The sequence below is a fragment of the Lolium rigidum genome, chromosome 3, assembly GCF_022539505.1.
Source record: "Lolium rigidum isolate FL_2022 chromosome 3, APGP_CSIRO_Lrig_0.1, whole genome shotgun sequence".
Lineage (NCBI taxonomy): Eukaryota > Viridiplantae > Streptophyta > Magnoliopsida > Poales > Poaceae > Lolium > Lolium rigidum.
Genome location: NC_061510.1, coordinates 107,591,496 through 107,614,684, shown reverse-complemented (window position 1 = coordinate 107,614,684; position 23,189 = coordinate 107,591,496). Strand labels below are relative to the sequence as shown.

Here is a 23,189-nt window from a genome sequence, read left to right as displayed (position 1 = left end):
TACTAGACGTTGCTTCAATTCTTGAAAGCTGGCCTCGCACTCCTCAGTCCAGGCGAATTTCTTCTCCTTCTTCAATAATTCAGTCATCGGTTTGGCAATCTTGGAGAAATTTTCTATGAATCTCCGGTAATATCCTGCAAGTCCCAGGAAACTCCGGATTTCCCCTGCATTTTTAGGCGACTCCCACTCAGTCACAGCTGCTACCTTACTTGGATCAACTGCAACTCCTTCTGCTGAAACAATATGTCCAAGAAATCCCACTTTGTTCAACCAAAACTCACATTTGCTGAATTTAGCATACAACTTGTGTTTCCTAAGTTTCTCCATGATCAAACGCAAATGTTTCTCATGCTCATCTTCATCTTTAGAGTATATCAATATATCATCAATGAATACCACTACGAATTTATCCAAGTACTCCATGAATACCTTGTTCATCATAGTCATAAAATATGCTTGGAGCATTTGTTAGTCCAAATGGCACAACTGTATACTCATATAAACCATACCTAGTGGTGAACGCAGTCTTAGGTATATCCTGCTCTCGAATCTTCAATTGGAAATAACCCGATCGAAGATCGATCTTAGAGAACACCTTTGCTCCTTTCAATCTGGTCAAACAAATCATTGATATTGGGCAGCGGGTACTTATTCTTAATTGTCACCTCATTGAGAGAGCGAAAATCCATAACTAGTCTCTTAGTAGAATCCTTCTTCTCCACAAATAAAACAGCGCTCCCCAAGATGATGAACTAGGCCGAATAAAACCCTTTTGCGAGTTGCTCCCTAAGTTGTTTCTTAAGTTCCTTTAATTCCTCTACATCCATCTTATACGGCCTCTTAGCTATAGGTCCAGTTCCGTGCATTAATTCAATGAGAAACTCAACATCTCTATCGGGTGGCATTCCCGGTAACTCCTCTGGAAACACATCCGGATAATCTCTCACTATGCGCACATCCTCTATGCTAACCCCCTTAAGAGAATTGATGTTGGATCCCTTAAGCTCAAATGTGGACTTAAATCGAATGCGCTTCTTCTCCGGGGTTGTAAGCATTATTGCTCTATTAGCACAATCTATGACACCTTCATATTCCGTCATCCAATTCATGCCCAATATTATATCTAAGCCTTGTGACTCCAAAACAATCAAGGCTAGTGGGGAAACTATGTGCTCCAATCTCTAAGGTTAAATGGGGACACCCATAGGTCGCAATCATCTCTCCCCCTGGTGAGTTTATTTTAATAGGCCTGTTTATGGTGCTAGTGGGTATCTTATTTCTATCCACAAATACCCTCGATATGAATGAATGTGATGCTCCAGTATCAAATAGTACGAGTGCTGAAAAATTATTGAGCGAGAACGTACCAATCACAGCGTACGGCTCCTCATAGACTTCCTCCACGTTGACATGGTTGACATGTCCCTTCTGAAACGGAGTTGGCTTCGCATTCACATCCTTCTTCTCCGGGCAATCATTAGCATAGTGCCCGGTCTTCCTGCATTTGAAGCACTCCACTTGGCTGATATCCCTGCCGGTGAAGTTGTTGGAACGGTTTCGGCCATTGCTATCTCCATTGTTGTGGCCATTACCTCTTCCAGAGTTGTGGTGAAGACGCTTCTGGCCATTATGGTGGTGGCCATTTCCTCCTTTGTGCTGATGACCATTACCACCATGGAATGTGCGGGTCCTCTGATGCGGCGCTGAGTTGTTGTGGTTATTGCTATGCTTCCTCTTGCGGTTCTCAGCCCGCTTCCGCTTTCCCTCAAGAATTGTAGCTTTGTCCAACGAGTGTCCGAAAATCAGGAATATGCACGATGGACAATTGAACAAGCAAGATCATCATGCAAACCATCCAGGAATCTCTCCTTCCTCTTTGCATCGAGTATCCACATCTTCCGGTGCATAGCGCGCCAAGTTGCTCGAACTCCTCTATGTACTCGGCCACAGTGCGGTGGTTCTGACGCAGGTTTCGGAACTCCCTTCTCTTCAAGGTCATAACTCCAGTTGAAACATGAGCTGTGCGAAACCCTTCTTGAAACATTTCCCAGGTGATACCAGCAAGGGGGTGAGTTATCTGGTAATTATCCCACCATGATGCAGCTGGTCCTTCAAGCAAGTGAGCAGCAAACCTCACCTTCTCAGCTTCAGTACATCCCACTGTCACTAGATCCTTGTCCACAGCACGCAGCCAGTCCAATGCTATCATTGGCTCAGGTGCAGTAGAAAACTTGGCAGGCCTCAACCTCAGGAACCTTGTGAGCATATCTACCCCTGGGGGTGGATTATTGTTGTTGTTGTGGTGGTTGTTGTTCTGGTTCTGGTTCGCTATGAACTGATTCATTGTCTGCATGAGTTGTGCCTGTGCGTTGATCAGCAGCTGCACATCGGGATTGGGGTTGTTGTTTCCAGTGTTGTTGGTCCCGGTCCTTGCACGACGAGGAGGCATCTGTTGGTTCAGCAAAGGTAAGTATAGATAGATAGAAACTAAAGAAAATACTACCCATACTAATACACAAATATCACAGAACCAAACAATCATAGCAATTGACAAAACAACAAACAAGCACCGTTCAAAAAAAAACATAGCAGATTCTGTCCAGATTTCGTCTACTGTAGAAACGGAATTTTCTGGGCATCCAAAACAGGTCGGAATCAAACGCCAATTTTTGTGCATGTACTACAGGAAATTCCGCATTTTTACAAAAAAATTTCAGATTTTTCTGACGCTCCAGGAATTTATGAAAAATCGCGCAGTAAACAGTTTCAGCAGAAAACTGTAGCTCGCACAGACAACAACTTTTGGTAAAAACGAATTTAATACTGATTTATAAACCTCACGAAAATTCATCACAAACATAGTTTAGAGAAAAGCAAATCCTAAACTTAAACTTGTCATACCACATGTTTTGATATGATATAAATCTAGTGCGATATCGATTTCCTAACGAAGACTAAATTGGTGGACAATCCTAATTAGAACTTGAAGCGCTTGATGTAGTCCGTGCTCTTCTGGCACCGACGTTTCTTTGGATGAGCATCCATGGCTGGTGGTTCATCCTCTTGAGGATCTTCATCATCACTTGAGACATAGATGATCACTTCCTCGGGGTCCTCTTCCTCTTCCTCATCATCTTCAGCGTTTGCGCCACCTTCGTCTCCACCATCATCTCCATCATCATCACTATCAGGGTCATCATCATCTTCGTCATCAGACGGCGGCGGTGGGTTGAGTTGTGCTTGGAGTGCAGCAATCTGTGCATCCTTTGCGGCGAGTTGCACATTCATTGCAGCGATCTGTGCATCCTTCTCTGTAATCTCGGCATCTCTCGTGTTGAGGGCAGTCTCCATCACATGGTTGGCTTGGTTTTGGGTAGCTAATTCTTCCTGGAGCTGATTCATCACCACGGTTGATGCGGCATTCTTTTCGGTCTCCAACCGCAACATATCCTTCACATCCCACAGGTGGCACTCCATGTCTTCATGTTGAATGTGACTCATTGATAGGTGAGACCTATCGCCATGGGTTCTCAAGGGGTGTCCATTCAGGTCGCACCTTCCAAAGTGGCGAAAAGTCGAGTTCGGCGGAAAGTTGCCATGATATTGATAGCAAAAACGGGACAATGCCTCCTGCATCGCCATGTCCGCTCCTATGTTCCAGCTGGGGTATTCCTTCATGATGATGGTGTCCTCCGTGTAAGGTGCTATGGCACGTCCACGGATATTGGCCTCTATTTCCCACCTTCCATTAGCCAGCTGTCTTCCTCTACAGTAGGGCGATGGGAGACCCAAATCCCTCACAGCACGGGCTAGTTGCGTGCTGAACAGCTGACGATCTCCGTCGACTTCGGCATGGACGATGTGGGTGAACTCTGCCATCTATATTTCAAAAAAAAAAAAAAAGGATGAGAGCAGAAAATGATAAGAAATTACTAGGATGAAAATGAGATAAGTAAGGACTGAAATAAACATGGTTTTAATTCCTATGGTCTTCCTATTTATAATCCATTTTCTAAGGTCACGATCCTACAGGCAACACAATGCTCTGATACCATCTGAAGCGACACAACCTTACATACAGGTTGAATCTCTGTGCTTTTGTGCTAGTCCCTTGGATCAATCGCTAGCACACACAGTTCGATGAATAACCAGAATAGCAAATACGTCAATTATTACAACGTATGATCCATGGTATAATTATTACAAAGTGCATAGCTCAAGGCTAGCTGAAAATAACATAGTTCAAGCAGCAAATAAATAAACAAAGAGCTCCATCACGCCACAGGCGAACATGTTGAGTGTAAGCTCGCAACCTACGGTATTCCTTACTCGTCTTCAGAATAACCTGCAACATAAAACGTTGCAGCCCCGAAGGGTCATTACACTTGGAATGGAAATGGCAAGATGTCATATGGTGGCTTTTCTGGCGCCTATCGCTACATGATATTTGGCAGGTGGGGTTCATATTTGCGTAAAGCCAGTTTTATTTTCCCTACTCTCAAAACATTTCTTAAAACATAGTATTTCAATAAGACTAATTACTACCCATGATCCACCTTGTGCATTAATTTCAGAAATTCGACTGATGAGATTATCCAACAGTTTCAAGCTCTAATTGCTCATAGATGTCCGTAATCGGGGACACGGCTAAGTACTTAGGTTTGACACTCTCGAGAGGCTGTACACATTCCCCACATGACCTAGTCTGTTCTTCTTCCATGATGCGCATTTTGCTCAAATGGACGGATGTCGACTAGGACAAGACCTTTCGTAAGCAATACCTCAACCACAATGGACGCGCTCCGTCCTACCAATATCTACCACCCTCTGTACATTGGGTCGAGTTCTCGCAACCTACTCAATCTAGCCAGAGCCCATATAGCATGTGGTTGTACTGGAAGCTACTAAAACAAGAAAACCGGGCTAATCTCTTTGTTCCTGGGTGGCCAACCTCAAGTGTGATGCACACGGTGCTGCCATAGAAATGACCCCGGTGCAACCACTCAACATAAACCAAGCATTACCACTTACCACCCAGGGGTGTATAAATTTTACATGGTTGTTTTTATTAAGAGAATAAAACATTTATCTCTCGCAACCTCTCCACTTTGATAATATCCCAGGGCCAGCAATTTGAAAACAGTATGCACATAAAACAACTACCAATGCATAGAAAACAGTAGGGTAATGAGTTTGTGACACTTGCCTTGGTCGGTGTTCAGACAGTCGTCGCAATCACACTCGTTGCAATCCGGGCAATCTAACGCAAGCAAAACAATTCACAATCAAACACCAAACAACACAAACAGGTAAAACACATAATGAAATTATGCATGCATGCTCTGGAAAGAAATTTGATATCAAACCTTTTTATAAACAATTATTTTATGCAATAAAGGTTTCAAATAGTCATTTAACCATGAACAAAATATATATGTATAAAATAGTTTGCAATATTATTAGCAGGTATACTGGTGGATAGGCAAATTAAGAATCTGCAATTTGGCGTTGGATTCATATTAAAAAAGTTTATAGAATTTAAAATATACTAAAAATACTATATACACGATTTTAAATTGCAAAAATCGCAAGTTTCTTAACAGTACAAACTAACAGTACCAAAATATTCTTCTCATTTTTCTGAATCCAACGATATATTATTTGTTCAAAACCGAGTTACGAAAATATGTTTATGATTTTTCCAAGATTAAACGTTTCGCGGTCTTTTAATAATTTGCTCCGAAATGTTGTCAGAAAAAGTTTCTCGGATGGAGAAACTTTATACACGAAAGTTACAGAGAATTCAATTACGAACTCAATGCAAAAGGAATCATCTAAAACGGAGCTATAGATTTATTGTTATGAATTTTCAAAGTCTTAAGTCAGCTAGCACATATGCGTGATCGATCGAGTTCTGCGCGCGGCAGGTTCAGTTAATTGAGCTACAGTAACCCTTAGATCTACATCATACGGACAACATGGATCTGCTAGAATCTTATTTAATGCTGACTGTACGTGAGGTGAGATACTCAGAGGAAGACTGCATACCACGCTGGGCAGCGGCGAGAGTTCGTGTGGCGATGGTGTTTCGGCAGTCTCCTGGGCGGCGAGTTGATGGACGAGACGCGGCTGGGCGTGGCTGTCAAGGTGGCGTGCTCGGAAGTGTTTGGGTCTTCCTCGAATGATGGCAGCTGGAGCGGCTCGGGCAGCGACGAACTCCGGCGATGTTTTCTCCGCGTCCTAGTGTTCTGCAGATGGGGTAAAAAGATGAGAGCGAGGTGGTAGATCAAGGGGAAGATATTGGCGTAGGCGAGAGGGTCTCAGGAGGTCTGAGACGACGGCGACCTCAACCTCCGAAGCTCAGCGATGGCGGCGGCGGCTCGAACTCCGGCGAGAAATTTGCGCAGCCTAGCGGCGCAAAAATTGGGGATTTTAGGAGAATAAAATAGAGGAGGTTTGGGGGTATTTATAGGTCGAAAATCCGTGGCAAACGCCAGCGAAATCGTTGAGATTTTTGCGTACTGGTTCTCCGTTTCCTTCTCGTACAGGAGCTGGAGTTTTGCTGAAGGTTGAAGATGTACTGCGGGACCCACGATCAGGAAAAGAAAAGAAAAGAGAACGGGATGAGAAAAGAAGAGATCGTGCGAGCGTGAGCTGCTGCTCCTGGACTCGCGTGGATGCTGGCTGGGCCGTTTGGCCTGGCCGGCCGTTCGGTTCTTTCTTTTCTTTCTCTTTCTCTTCTCTATTTTTCCGAAAACTGAATTAGCTATAGGTTGTAAAATCTGACGTAAATAAAATACGAAAATTTGCAAATATTTCCGGTACCGTATCTGGACATAATGAGCACAGCTCCAATCCAGTAAAGCACTTCAATAAATATAGTATGCATATAGATTTAAACAACAAGGAGCAAAACTAGCGATATAGATCACTTTTATGCAAGAATCATGTAAAACATTTTCTAAAACTGAAACTTTGATATGCTGATATGATGCAATGCATGAATTTGAAAATGCACAGTTTTTAGGATGTTACAGCTATCCAGCATGCATCTATGCCTAAAAAGTCCACCTTCAGGTTATCATCCGAACCCCTTCCAGTATTAAGTTGCAAACAACAGACAATTGCATTAAGTATGGTGCGTAATGTAATCAATAACTACATCCTCGGACATAGCATCAATGTTTTATCCCTAGTGGCAACAGCACATCCACAACCTTAGAACTTTCCGTCACATCGTCCCAGCATTTAATGGAGGCATGAACCCACTATCGAGCATAAATACTCTCTCTTGGAGTTAAGAGTAAAAACTTGGCCAGAGTCTCTACTAATAACGGAGAGCATGCAAGATCATAAACAACACATAGGTAATAGATTGATAATCAACATAACATAGTATTCTCTATCCATCGGATCCCGACAAACACAACATATAGCATTACAGATAGATGATCTTGATCATGTTAGGCAGCTCACAAGATCCGACAATGAAGCACATAAGGAGAAGACGACCATCTAGCTACTCGCTATGGACCCATAGTCCGGGGGTGAACTACTCACTCATCACTCCGGAGGCGATCATGGCGGTGAAGAGTCCTCCGGGAGATGATTCCCCTCTCCGGCAGGGTGCCGGAGGCGATCTCCTGAATCCCCCGAGATGGGATTGGCGGCGGCGGCGTCTCGATGAAGGTTTTCAGTATCGTGGCTCTCGGTACTGGGGGTTTCACGACGGAGGCTTTAAGTAGGCGGAAGGGCAGGTCAAAGGGCGTCACGGGGGCCCCACACAGCAGGCCGGCGCGGCCAAGGCTTGGGCCGCGCCGCCCTAGTGTGGTGCCACCTCGTGGCCCCACTTCGTAAGTCCTCCGGTCTTCTGGAAGCTTCGTGGAAAAATAGGCCCCTGGGCGTTGATTTCGTCCAATTCCGAGAATATTTCCTTACTAGGATTTCTGAAACCAAAAACAACAGAAAACAAGCAATCGGCTCTTCGGCATCTCGTTAATAGGTTAGTGCCGGAAAATGCATAAATATGACATAAAGTATGCATAAAACATGTAGATATCATCAATAATGTGGCATGGAACATAAGAAATTATCGATACGTCGGAGACGTATCAATGGGATTGGCGGCGGCGGCGTCTCTGGAACTTTTTCCGTATCGTGGCTCTCGGTAATAGGGTTTTCGCGATGGAGAGTTTAAGTAGGCGGAAGGGCAGAGTCGGAGGGCACTCGAGGGGCCCACACCATAGGGCGGCGCGGGCCCCTCCTTGGCCGCGCCGCCTTGTGATGTCGCCACCTCGTGGCCCCACTTCATATCTCCTTTGGTCTTCTGGAAACTCCGTGGAAAAATAAGACCCTGGGCGTTCGTTTCGTCCAATTCCGAGAATATTTCCTGTGTAGGATTTCGAAACAAAAAACAGCACAAAACGAGAACCGGCGCTTCGGCATCTCGTTAATAGGTTAGTGCCGGAAAATGCGTATAAATGATATAAAGTGTGTATAAAACATGTGAGTATTGTCATAAAACTAGCATGGAACATAAGAAATTATAGATACGTTTGAGACGTATCAGTCATCAGTGTGTTGCCTAAGCTTGGAGAGAAATACACGGTGGCCAAGTTTGCCACTGTGATTTCCGACCGATCTGGCAGCCTCTCCAAACATTATGATGGTGTTTTCTTCAACCTCCTATGTGGAGTCCCCTTCCTTTCTTCTCGTTGGAGGTCTCCATATTCTCGTCGTCAAGGCGTCCCACGGTGGAGGCTCTGAGATGGTGGAGAGGACCAATGACCTGATTGCTTTCTTAGTTGTTGTTCTAGGGTCCTTTTTGCATCTAGGAAGGGCTATGTTGTTTTTTCCTTTTTCTGCAAGGGTCCCTTTTGTAAGGTGTACCCACCGACTCAATTGATGGCAGCTTTGGGGTCCTACAAGGCCCCTTTACTTGTCAAGAATCTTGGTGTCTCGCATTGCAAAACAACGGTTGATGATATTCACGTAGGCTCTATGGAAGGAATAGCTCGATCATTAAAGAGATTAAGGCTAGTAGTGCACTCCTTCGGGACTTCACATTTGTACATGAGGGTTTAGCTTCAAATTATGAAGCACACAATCTTCCTAAGTATTCGGTTTATTTAGACATCGGACACCACCTGTAGCTAGGTGTTCCAAATTCTGTAACTATTCATGTAAACATTTCAATTGATCAAAAAAGCTTAGTAGGTTTGTATTAAAAAAAAAGTACATGTGGAAGAAATGGAAGTACTAATGGAAAAACTCTTAACCACTGTATTTAAATTTGAGGTACCAAGTTTCACCTATGAACATTAAGTGTAGTCAGGATGCTAGTGCCTCTTCTATGGATGCCCTACATGCTATAATGATTTCTATGTAAAGAAGTTTCCCATGTTTAATTTTTGTGCATAAATTTTTATTAGACAAATTTTTAGGAGCGTTTGTACACACTAGATGAAATCAAGCACATTTAATATAGACATATCAAAGAATAATTGTGAATAAGTAAAATTCGATGCAACTTTATCGATGGTAACTGCAGGAGGTTCTATTTCTATATCAAGTGCTGAGGGTGCACACCTTGTTCACCTATTATTTCTCAACCAAACTTGCTAGACACATTATCATCTAGAAGTTTCTACAATTATACTTACCTGAAAATACACTAGAACAACTACTAAGACATTTTTCGACCGTAGGCCTTAGTGATCTCTATCAAGATACGTGAACATATATACATACACACAAATACATATGTATGCAATTTAAAAAAATCAGTCAAGGAGAATTTATTACAACATGCTTTTTCAATTTAGTACTATCAAACTTCGCAATGATATACGGATACAACTTTGTAACAAAAAACATAATAATTCTTATGTAGTTAACTATGTGATCTAAGTTTTTAAAAAAGTTTTTTCTTGTTGAGACTATAAAATGGTAAAAATATATGTTCAAAAAGTAAATAAAAAATATTACAAACATATTTATTGAAAATTTCCCTTGGTGCAGAATTACAATCATATTGGGAAGAAGTAGGGAAATGGGAAGGGTGATTTATCGTAGGGTCGTCTATTGATGTGATTCCTCTCTAGATATCCTCTTGTGCACGGGATGCAAGTAGCGGATCCGTGAGAATATAATCCAATATGAGAGAAAAAATAATTATCCACACACTATGTAGAGATAGATAGGAGGAGGGTTAAATATTTGATCTCCATGAGAGGAGGAGTGCTTTTCTAGATGATATCTACAATGCGGAGGCTGCTAGATGACCTAGATGGCAACCTGTTGTGGGGTCACTAGGACCCACATGGCATTCACCTCTCATTAGGATAGCATTTGTTGGAGGTTTTGTTTCGACTTCTCTAAAAATATAAGGAGATAAGTCTATTAAGAAAGTTCAATGTTTGATAAAGTGAAATCGAATAGAATCGCTCAATCTTTACTATTAAGGTGAAACATGTGAATGTCTAGTGGTGTCACACATCTAATAATCAAGAAAAGACGAGGCATGAGCGGCTCCCCTGCAAAAAATACGAAGAGCCGCTCGATGACATGACGAGCTGTGGTTCAGCGCCATTTTCTCTCCTGTGGTGGGAACGAGTACCGTGCGACGAGCCGATGAGATGCACTCCGACGTTGTTGGCTCACTGCGGGCGAAACAAAAAAAACCGCTTCTGCCACCAGACCAAAGCGCGCCACCGCCGCTTCTGCATTCCGATGAAGTGGTCGCCTTTGTAGATGTTGTGCCCACCCAGGTTCAGCCTCATCAAGTGCGCCACCACCACGAAAAAAGAACCTTCCACATCATGGACAGAGCTACCACGTATCGCCTCTCTCGTCCACGGGCTATCACCACTATTTCCACCAACGACCTGCCTCCTCCATCCATTGGACATTGTCCATGCCGCCAACTTGCCTGTCTCTGATCGTACGACAATGTGCATATCACAATAAAATTTGAGAAGTTTAAGGAAGTGGTCATTTTAGTAAATCAGGTATTTGTTTCGGTTTGATTTTCTTAGCTATACACTATATTTATTTGATATATGTATTTTTTGTTGCATTGAAGAATAAGGTGATACCAATATTGACATTGAACTATATGTGCATCTTTCATTGTTTGTAAATACGACACTATACCGTAATAATTTATTATGGTAGAGGTACATGGGAACAATTATAAAGATTCGATAAAGTTAAAAAATGTGCCTGGGGAGATAGGTAGGCGAACCGATGAACTTTTAATGTGAAAATAATGCTAGAACATGGGTAGGTAAAGAGTATTGAAATGGATTGAAGGAGAGGCCAGAAGCAAGATGTCGATTTAGCTATTGCAAGTAGAGGGTGGTTAAAAAGACATGACTGTGAAGAAAATCAGCATTTATCGCCATGAATGGAAACCATATGCCATTCATGTAACACACATGTTTTTAATCGAAATAATTGTTATAGTGTGCCTAGATATTATTTTTTTAGTATTCCTTAGCGAAGCACGGGCATTCAGCTAGTATCATTAGCACAAATCAAGTACATTTCTTGAAAGTTCAATCTCAAAACCATAGTGTTCTTCTAGTCAATGTAACGACCAACACTTGTCTGGTGGAAAAATTGTACCAATAGTTGCCATCAATTTTAAATACTAAACTTGCATTCCGATTGCTTATAAGCATACCTCGGCTAGTGTATGCTTGCATGTTAGGCATTAGTTTGTTTAGTGTTAGTTTAGTTCTTTGTTCTAAATTTTCTCAATAATGCACTCTTATGTCTTTTACGGTGAGGTGGAAACCGGGGACGATGTGGCATGGCTCCATCGACGGTGCAATAGGGTGAGGTGGAATATAGAGTAGTCGACTACTATTATGTGGCCGTGAAGTTGTAGAAGCGGGGCTAGCTTCGTACACTATGCAGTGAAGCCGGTGTCGCTAACTTTTCCTTGGTGTGTACAGTAGACATCGAAAATGGGTGGTGATTAGTAGCTGATGTGAGTCACTAAGCTGATGGTCTGCATTTTATAATTATTTTCAATATAATTTAGGCGATGATGTAGAGAATCGTCGCAATTGTGCTTTCACATAAGTGATAACCTTACCCTCATATTAGGGGGCATTCCGTAGCTTTTCTTTCGAGTAAGTTTCTCCTGTGGTCACTCCACTTGCAGGACATACCTATTTTCGTCATCGAACTCAAAAATATCCATTTGACCCTTCAAGATATTTACTGTGGCTAGTGGGTTGGAGCTTAAGACACCTTAGGCCTTATGGTTTGTGGGACAGAATAGTGTGGCGGCCATGGGCCATGGGTAAGCTCTATTTTATCAACGGTGCGTCAAAGCCTGCATCCAAGCTGCCTGCAACAACAGTTGTTTGACTACATCAACCAAGAACCTTTGTATGTTCTCTTACAGGACTTGCAAGTTTTCGATGATGATTCATGACATGGTCGGTTGTCGAGAACATTTCATACTAATACTGTCCTGCGGACTTGTATGTGAATTTGACTGCAAGGGAACCGCAAATAAAATCCTTTTGACTTGCAAGTGAATTTTACTTTCTCAAAAAATACAAGGGATCCGCAAGTAAGAGTGCATGTTCTGTAGAAATCCTAGCAGCATGTCACATTCTCGCCGTGGTTGAGTTAATTTGATCAGGAACAGCAGCTTTTCAAGTGTGAGTTCAGATTCGTTTTAATAGTTTTTTCTTAATAAAGAAAAAAAATCCAAGTTCTGCGCACTCCACGTTAAGGTTGATGTGTCTCTTGATTGACTACAATGTCAATGTCCATTGACGGAGTGTAAGTTGGATACAATTAATCTTTTGACTTTTCAGATCGTTGAACAATCTACTCAATTTCCCGCTGTGTTGATGGGTGTCTCCGTTGAAAAATATAAAGTCGAGGTTTGCATGATGATAATTCAACCAGAGAACACCTTTTTGTTTTGACCATGTGAAGTCCTTTTAAAGGAAAAGAAGATCAAAATATAATGCGTCTCATCCTAGTAGCGCTTCAAAGGCTGAACACGTACTGCCTTGGGCATTCCTGTGAATTTTCACCATGCATTGACGACTTGTGCGTTTCTCTCCATGTGTCCATGTTCCTCGGATAATAATACTACTAGTATCTAGGCTTCTAGTAGCACTGTAATAATAGAAGGGCGTGGCGACTACCGAATACCGATCTCTACTCGTGTTCTATACCGTACTTCTATAAGCTGTAGGCTGTAGCCTTGGTGGTAACCTTCTTCGCTCCAACTACAGCGCACCGAAGAATGCACCACCCCCAATGTCAGTTCGAGAGTGGCCGTGACCCCGTGTGTTGTCGGACACGAGGCTCGCAACGGCGGCTGACAGCGGCGCCACGCAGAGGCCCTGCCTGCGCAGGCTCGTGGCCGGCTCTTCTCCGGTATCCTGCGACGACGGCGAGGAGCAGCTTACCCCAGGGAGGGGTGCAGCTAGAATCTGCAGCAAAACATAGACAGAAAGTTCAGATCGATATTGTTGCTGTATGTATCTGTAGTGACAGTGTGCAAGTGTAACACGCGAGGGAAATGCAGCGCGTGTGTTCCCCTCACCTGGATTTGCTCGTGGAGGCTCCTGATGCAAGCAGCTGCCTCGTGCAGGACTGACGCGGTGTCCGTCTGCAGACATGGATCGGGTTCAGAAGTGTGGTTTTCTTCAGGCACTCAGGCAGTTGCATTGTGTCCCTCCAGCAACAGTGCAACACGATCGAGCACGTAAGAAACCAAGATCATCGGTAGCATGGTTTTACCTTGCCATAGGGAGAAACCAGCTGCTGGAGCGCGGTGATCTTGTCCCCCAGCTTCTGGCTCCTCTTGCACGGTGCCTGTATTTGTAATTTTGTATACGTCGTGTTATGATACGCAGCCGATGTAATCTTTTTCTCCGAAACTAGAAGTGTTTTTTTTTTTGCTTTTGATCCCAAATTCATATCACGCCGTAGACTATTTGCACCGTGCATGTTTTGTGCTGCCGGCTAAGCTAGCATTACTTCAAGTACGTCTGCTATCGGCCACGACCCTATTAAGACAGAATTCAGCGAATCATTGAGCAAACAGAACGTCACCTTCGCAGCTTGATTTCTTGGCTTTGCGCTGCCCTGCAGCCGGCGCTGTGGACCCTGCGCCGTCGTCGTCGCGGTGCTTCTTGTTGTCTTGAGCCTCTTCGAACTGCTCTCGTCATTAGCCATTGGCTCGCCTCCTTCTGCCGTCCATGTCAACATATGCTGACAGAAAATAAGGAACCACCACAACGAACAAACAAACAGACGTAAGCATCACAGCAGCAGTATGTCAGTAGCTCGAGATTAGTCTCCGCGATCGGTTTCAATCAGGCAATTAAAGAGCATTACGGTGGCAGCATCAGGAGAATCTGGCTGGGCGTAGCCGAACTGCATCAGCGAAGGCCTGACGTCGCCGCCGCTGTAGATCGAACCGTCTACGCTCCCTAGGTTCATCAGCGAGCAGTGGTTGTTCATCAGTCAGTGAGTATACCAAATAATATAATAACCAAGATAAAATAAAAATAAGCAACAAAATTTGCCACCCGAAAATCATCAGCAAGAAAAATAGGAAACGATCGTTACCGAAATAGCTCTCTGAACCGCGCGTGGCAAAAAGCGTCGGCGTCTGAAGGCTCTGAAACGACGGCAAGTGGTGGCGCAGATGACCGTAGTCCGCAGCGGTGAGTCTGCGCAGTCAAGGAGGAAGAACAGATTAGATGAGCCAGTTCGTGTGAAACGCATGGACGTACTCCTACCTAAACCAGACGATTAACACTTACATCTTGTCCAAGCCTGCCGTTCCGGCCGACGAATTAGAGGACTCGCATTTCACTACGATTGAACAGCCATGTCAAATTAAAATGGGATTTCAGAAGATCGTAGGAAATCGCGTGGCAGTGAGGGGAAGAAAGTACCGTAGTCATCGCTGAACGGCAGCAAGAGGGAGGACGGCGCAGAGCAGTTCCACATTGCGCCTTCCGGTCAAACTCGATCCTCCAGCAGCCACTCGCAGGCTTTCATAACCTGGAAAACGGGACATTCAGTTTCCATCAGAAAATAGTTCAGACGAAACAAGAACCAAATGGTACCAGGTTCTAACTTTTGCTGGTGATTTACAACTCCATCGAGGTCATGAACTTCAGCCAAAAACAGGACAGAAAGTTGCAAAATAACTACAGAATTCAGAACCCTTATGAGAAGTGGAAAACGAAGAGAGAAGAAGATTCACAATCCACCACAAAAACAAGAAGAAATCAAGAAGAAGCAATGCAGACGTGAGCAAAACAAGAAGGAACACACGGAAGAAAGATCAAAAGATCAAGGCGTAAGGTTCATCGGTAGTTTACCCCATGGAAGAGAGCAACGCGGCGCCGCAAGACAAGAGAGGAGAAGCAGGTCGCCGATGGAGCGAGGAGAGCAGCGGCTGGCTAAATAGTACACTCCTCCGCAACTAGCTAGTTAAGTAGGGAGTACAACGCGTGCGTACGCAGCGCTTAAATGCGTCGATGGTTTGCTTCGCCTTCCTTCTTCCTCTCCTGCCGTTTTCACTCGGCCTGTTGCTAATTATAAGCCGTCCTCCGAGCTTGCCGCAATTAAAGACGTGAGACGCCACGGCCAGGAAATTTCAAAGGAGCACACCGGAACTCGGGGACGACGGATCGATGGAGAGGGGTCGCTCCCATAAATAGCATAGTAGCAGCAGCAGCCGCCTCCTCCAGCCCTCCCGGTGTTATCTCATAAATAAATCCATGGTTTTCCTAATTCTCAGTACTCTCTGTTAGGGTATTGCGCATTTCGATCAAAGACTTCAACTATAAATTTGTTCAATAAAATATAAGATATATATCACATAAATTATATCATCGAAAACTTCTTTTGAATATAAATCAAGTAGGTATAAATATTATGGTATATATCTCATAATTTATTGATTAATGGTTATTTTTTTATTGGAGTGTGTAATACTTTAATAAATCGGTATGGAGGTAGTAGATAGAGAAAATTAACTTAATCTCCTACATCAAGAGTGTGCTTCTAAATCATAGGATTGCGCTGTGAATCGTCCTATCATGAGTCGCTACATGTTTTATAATTGGGATATTTCTAGTTGCACATGTTGTTGCAACTTAGAAAAAAATTGTCTAGACCGCTAATTGCCTTGTGATTCATGTTAGTTATGAGTTACTACATGTTATGGAGTAGTAAACTCAATGATTTCTTCTCACTGAAAATTACACAACAATAATTCCAAGCTCGCGGCGTTTCATGGCCGTTCCATCATCTCGTTTTGCATTGACTGTTGACATGCAGATGTGTGATTATTGCTAACTGGTTTCACGGCATGATTGGCTGATCCACGCACTGTTGGGAATGCGTTACGATCCCTCTGTATTCTAGTGTTAGAAGACAAGATTTAATTTGGCAATAGGCGCTTGTCTCGTCTGGCTCGTCCTGCCGTCGTGGCGACTGACGAGTGTCTGCCAGGGCGCCGGTCCGAGTCCGTCCGGTTGACCGATGTCCGAACTCCCAAGAATCTTGGTTTCTTTATCGTGTCAGGATCAGTTCGGGCAGCGCACAGTGTTTTGTTTTATGGCGCCGATGAACCAAACACCTACGACCAAGCCGGGAGCCAAAAGGCCGGCCGCCGATTGTTTGTTTAAGGTGCAGTCGCATCCCGTAAGTCTAGCCTTACTCTGTTTGAGATGAGGCTGAGCTGCGACGGCCATGCTTTCTGAGACATTACAGGCTGTCATGATGAGCCAAAACAGCAGCCGATCATCGCAGGTTTAGCAATACCAAATTCGACGCGACAAGAGTATTATCCAAGCTTCGGCGGCTCAAGTCAGTGGAGTTCTTTGCGTAAACCACAACCTTGCCGCGCAAAATCCGAATAACCACCACGACGGCGTGATAAAATGTGACCTATTATTCTGCGCATTTTTTGCAATGTACACAAAATTGCATCATAACACGTTCACATCATCCGAGGAGGCGCGGCCTCCGAGCGGTGGAGGTGCCCCTGTTGCGGGGAGATGCAATCCACCGAGCTAGCCTGCGCTGATGCGGTTGCCGCACACCTCGCGCTCCCCGAGTTACCAACTGGGCCGTGCCCCAACATCTGGTAATACTTTTTTCTTTATCGTTTCTTTTTTTATTGTTTCTTTTCTTTTTTGAAATTATTTTAAAAAAATAAATCATTTCCAAAAAAATCTTAATATTTTTCAGATTTAAATATTTTTCAAATTTGACTATTTTTTTAAAAGAAATCATTTGAAAAAAATCTAAACATTTTTTTGATTGAACAATTTTAAAATTTGACCATTTTTAGAATTTAAAAAAATTCAAAATTGAATAATTTTCAGATTTGAACAATTTTCAAATTTGAATATTTTTTAGATTTGAACAATTTTTAGATCTAAATATTTTTAAAAAATCTGAACATTTTCAGATTTGATTTTTTTCAAATTCGAACAATTTTAGATTTGAACAATTTTCAAATATGAATACTTTTTAGATTTGAACAATTTCTAAAAAAGAAAAAGAAACAGAAAAGAAAAAATAGATCAGACAAAACGATTCAAAAAAGCGACCAACACCGGAACTGGGCCAGCCCGTACCGCGCGTGGGGGTGTGCGGCGCACGGTACGCACCAACCTGGTCGGTGTATAGCATTTGCCCCTGTTGCGGCTGTGAGCTCTATCCTCCCTTGGCCTAGATGGGCATGGGCCTAGCTTGCGCGGCTATTGGGCAGCGTGGCAGGATGGAGACCACCGTCCAACCCTCCCTCCAATGGTGGTTGCACTGGGACGGTTTGTCGGCACCTCTGGCTCGGCTGACTGCTAGATCTGGATCTCCTCTTGTCTGCGGTGAGGCCAAGGTGGCTCGTTTCTACACATATCTGGGTTCTTTGGGGTTGAGCTGGCGTGAAATCCCTGCGTGAGGCTGACGACGGAGACGCCCAAGGGCGCCGTCACCTCCTTGGAGGTGTCGCATTGGCATTGCTCGTGCTTCCCTGCCTTGAGCAGTGGGGGAAACCCTAGATCACGTCATCTGATCGCTGCGGCGATGCGGTTGTGTCGCTCCCTCCTTGTAACTATCGCCTAGGTGGTTCGTGAGTTCTCACTGCACTACTTGGAGGCGATGCCGGCCGCTGCTCATAATGTGGGTTTCCGGGGTGTTATGTACACCATCGCCGGCATTTCTTGATTGTCACCTTCTTCGGTTTGGTTCGGCCCCCACATTCTCTGGCTGACTCTTAGGCGCTTAGGGGTGCAGTGGCGTGGCCTAGAAGCTCAACGCATCGCCTCCTTTCATCTTAGGAGGTGACGGTGCAAGGAAAATCATTGCAGTCCAGTTGTTGTGGGTTGTGTTGTAAACCGTGTGCGCTGTGTTCGTATCGTGTAGCCTTTCTGACATTATACATGCCTCCTAGAAATATATTCCATGGTGTATTATAGAAAGAAAAAAATACGGAAATGCGTACCAAAAGCGAGTACCGATCGTTCTGTAACTGCCATCTTTGTTCCGTTTGAACTGCCGTGTTTCACAACCGACCAGACATAAACAGACGTTCCTCAGATTCGCGGCCCAGCCTAGTTTCCTGAACATCATCGCGTGCACAGAGACATACAGTCTGCTCTGAACAAGCGCCGCAGTTGCAGCAGCTTTAAAAGGATACAACTCCAGTCCAGTATACATCAAACACAGCAAATATAGATAGGTGCACAAGTCAAGGAGCTGATGCCTGCCGTTTCAAAACAAGGTTGAAAAGAAGGGACCGCTAGAACGAGCGATGGTAACTGCTAGCCATTTTTACCACTTCATTTGATGGCAAACGCCATGCCACTTCCAGGTTTTTCCCGGCGCACGATTTCCGACCGCGTTCCCGGGCCTGCCTGCTTTATTAGGAAGTAATAAGAAGCAATCATCTTCACACTGGCCGTCTTTGCATTCTAGAATTGTTCTTCTTGCTGACGACCTGTGCCTGTGTCCTCACTCAGCCTCCTACTCTTATCTGCAGATCAGACAGCAATTGTTTTCACCAACCAACAATGATAACGAATGGAAAAACAAATTTTGACTCGGCCTGTGGCCCATCACAGAAGATAGATACATGCCATGATAAAACAAGTGATGTTGCAGCAGTCCCAGTTGTTTTAGACCTACCGATAAAACAAACAGAGATCAAGGATTAAGAGAGTGATTTAGCACCGCTATATGACACAAGACACATGCCCCACATTGACCGGAGCGGCGGTTGTATCAACAGCTACAGGCTTAACCTACTGCCAAGCTGTTAATTTATTCACACAAGATGTAAGCAGAAAAGGGCAAGCAAACTGAATGTCACGAATCGGATCATCAAAACGCTGTGAGCCTTACATTTGGCTGATACCTCGAGGAGAATCAGGAATCATCTATGTGGCAGGTAAAGCTAGTGTTCCTCAAATGGAAAAATATGCTAGATTTCAAAATGTTGGAAGAACGTCTCACCTTCCACTACACAGTTATGGAAGCAGATGGACAGGGAGGGAAAACAAGGTAAGAGAAAACGACTCAGAAATTGAGGTTTAACTGTACCTTGCCAGTACAGATCAGCCCAGCGTACTACGACATCCAAGATGATGCAAAGCATAACCGACAAATTTCTAGGTGACACACATGAAAACCCATAGAGAGGCACAGCACAAATAGGAAGATCACAACGTGCAAGCTAACTCAATTGACTTCACATGGATAGTCAGAAATGAAACCCGGTGTGCCCAAGTAACACAAGATAAAGACAGAAGACTCAAGGAACTGCAAACAATAACCATTGTAGACTACCAAAACAAGTTATAATTGACAGGAGGCTTCTACTTGAAGTAAATTATCAAACTTCAAGAAACCACATAGCAACACAGCTAATCATAGATGAAAGTGACACCATACCATAAGTTTAAGCACTAAAGGTAGCAAAACCAGATCTGGGAGATCTAATATAACTAATGTAGAATAAGGTTCAAAGATGATATGTAAGATAAGATACTCAATTTGTAAAGCCTTTGGGCTCTAAGCAATATTGTTAAGAGAATCTTGACTCTATGCAAGGACATCCTTGTAGCAGAACAGAAAGCTAAAATGGTATGGGAGTTTAGATGTCTAGATCAAAGATATACCAACTTATACCATAAATATCAGGCCCTCAGTAATCAATTCTGACTCAGAAGTACTTCATTAAACAGATAGCAAGAAAAAAAAAATAGTCTTGTAGAATCCTTCGCAGGAATTAGGCTTATTTGGGATAATTATTACTTAAAAGAAGCATATGCTCAGTTTTACAAGCACTATCACTTAGCAGTTCAGGTTACCAGTATCAAAGAGTAAGATACATGTCCATTTGATGTTCAGCACAAGTTCTTCATCTTGGTTGGATATTTACTGAGCTATTCATTGAAAGGCAAACATTACAGGAAAAGGAAGACAATGAAAACACAGTTTTGTTCATGCAATATATGTGTACATAGAGTATAGCCCTCCCAGAAGATATGCATATAGAAACTTCGACAACGCTGAACAGGTGCATATCACCTGTGACTTTCGGAAAGTGCGGCAAAACCTATGAGACTAGAGGATTCAGAAATTATCACTAACATATACATGTAAAAGATGATATATTAAAAAGACAGTATACGGAAGTCCCAGTCGGCATGTATAATTCGCTAAGACTAATACAATGTGAACAGTCTTTACTCTTGAGGTATGACCATTTAATAGCTTTAAAGATGCCAATCAACAACGGTAGCTAGGAAATTCATCTAAATATCATTGACAATGGAACAAAGGAAATATGAGAGGATGAAATGCAACAAAAACACACATTTCAGGCTATAGGCAAAAGAATGTCCAACTGAGCTTCTGTGGGAATCACTGGTGTAATTCCAGGTTGAAGAAGGAAAATAAGAAATAATTCTGGTCAATCTTCATCAAATGTGTTCGAGGTTAGCAACAGAATAAGGTCACAGCAAAGAAATCCAGTTTGAATTGCAACAGAGCTGACAACAATTGTACAGTGTTTCACCGAAGTGATGCACATATATATATCTGATCTCTTTGCCTTATACATCGTGAAAACATTATTACCTCCAAGGAAATCATTATAAAAGTGTCCCTTACTCTCTTAGGCTTAGACATAATCACCCAGAGATACTAAACCACTACGATTTCACCGTAACCTAAGGTTCAAAAAAAATTCAGTACACTTACAGCCTTGCAGCTGTAGAGTGAACAAGAGGATTTGAAGTATGAATGTATATTGACAAGTACCAGGCAGAGGCACATGTGCTATCTCAACTATGAGTCCAAACAAAACAGTCTAGTGTAAGTTCATACGAGGAGCAAAAATAAGCCACACTTAACTCAAGAAACATCATATACGTTCAGTATTGAGCAAATACTCCATCTCGATGCCGGGAGGTACTACACGGCTACAATTTCACTGGTTACCTAAGGAATTAAAAAGTTTCAGTACACTAAGAGCCTTGCTTCTGTAACAAGCAAGCAAGCAAGAGGATGTAAAGTATGGACACGTGTCGACAAGTACTTAGCAGAGGCATTTTGTGCAATGAACTTTTTAATCCAACAAAATAGCCTAGCATAAGTTCATATATGGAGCAACAATAGGCCAATTTAACTCAAGAAACAACATATATTTGTGCACTGCTCAGTAACTAGTCCATCTCAAAACCCACATTGTATATATCATGCCAAAAGTGAATTACAGAGCCTTCTAGTTGGATCATAAGAGAGCTGCTTAAACAAGCATTGGGGAACAAATATATGGTCAGACTTTATTGGCTCTGCGTCACAGATTGATCGATGCATCACTCGGAGCAGGCCCCTAGAAAGCATTCATTACCTTGCAGGCGCTGCGGGGGCGTTGACGACGTTCCTGCGCACCACCCTGTGCCCTCCGCCATTGCCACTCAACTTGAGGCCATTATTACTAGCAGCAGTGTCCCCATCCCCCACAATCAAATCCCGGAGGCCCGAGGTGAGGTCCTTCTCCCTCTTCTCCTTGTCCTTCTGCTTGGCCCTGGCGGTGGCGGCGGCGAGCGGCTCGAAGTGGTTCCCGTAGATGTACTCGGCGGAGTAGCCGTCCTCGTCGTCGAAGAGCATGACGTGGCCGTGCCACTCCCAGACGCGGTACTCGCCGCCGGCGTCGTCGTGGAAGCCGACGCAGACGTGGTGGTCGCCGACGGCCACGGACTGGCCCGAGTTGGGCTTGAGGGCGTCGTCCGCGTCCCCGGCGAGCACCATCCTGACGATCTCCTTCTCCAGCTTGGTCTCCTCCCTCGACAGCGTGCGGCGCCGCCTGGCCTCCCCGGAGCCCTCCCCGTCGGAGAGGCCTTCTTCTTCTTCGTCGTCATCATCGTGGTCGGAGTCGCCCGCGGCGGCGGAGAGCGCGGCGAACTCGTTGAGGAGGAAGTCGTCGAGGTCCTGGGTGAGGAAGGAGTTGGTGTCGAGGAAGGGCGGGCGGAGCTGGACGCGGCTCATGAGGTTCTGGAGGAAGAGAGCGTCAACGGGCGCCGGGGAGGCGGCGGCGGCGGAGGGCGGTTGCGGCGGGGGAGGGGCCATGGCGCGGTAGGGTTTTGGGTTTGGGTGGCGTGGGCTGCTGGTTGTTGTGTGGATGGATGCAGAACGGAAGTGCAGATAGACGAAGCAGCGGACTCGGCAACCAGATCGATCAGAGAGGTTATTGTTGGATGTGAGAGACAGACGGGGCAGATATTTTGCTTTCGAGATGGGCCTCGTTGCGTTGGGCCTGAATGTATAGATTTTTTTTTGGCCATGGTATTTCGAACTACCATCCATATGGGTCCATCAAGCTTATGGACTACATTCGTTCTACAGAACAACTTATGTACAGTACCAATAGAGGGAGCCCCGGTCGGTTCAAACTCTGCATCTGACGGGGAAAGATGCTCTCGCGACTCCGCCCCGAGCCCGACCCGAGGTCCTGTTCATGGCGGGATCACCTCGATCCGCGTTCATGACGGGCCAGGGCGCGGAGTGTACCTCTCCACGCGTCGCGCGAACGCCTTCCCCTGCCACTTGCCTCCTTCCCAACTCCACATCCACCCACACCGAGCTCACCGCCGATAGCTAGGTTCCTACCA

At 44.2% G+C, this 23,189-nt stretch overlaps 1 protein-coding gene across 1 annotated transcript; it reads right to left on the bottom strand.

Moving 5' to 3' along the window:
* Positions 1-18,585: 18,585 nt before the first annotated feature.
* Positions 18,586-22,575, bottom strand: LOC124697952. The gene is made up of 2 exons (XM_047230479.1): positions 21,929-22,575; positions 18,586-19,045 (listed from the first exon to the last, which is right to left on the bottom strand). The coding sequence occupies exons 1-2, from the start codon at positions 22,564-22,566 to the stop codon at positions 19,042-19,044; spliced, it is 642 nt and encodes a 213-aa protein (XP_047086435.1). The 5' UTR covers positions 22,567-22,575; the 3' UTR covers positions 18,586-19,041.
* Positions 22,576-23,189: the final 614 nt, after the last annotated feature.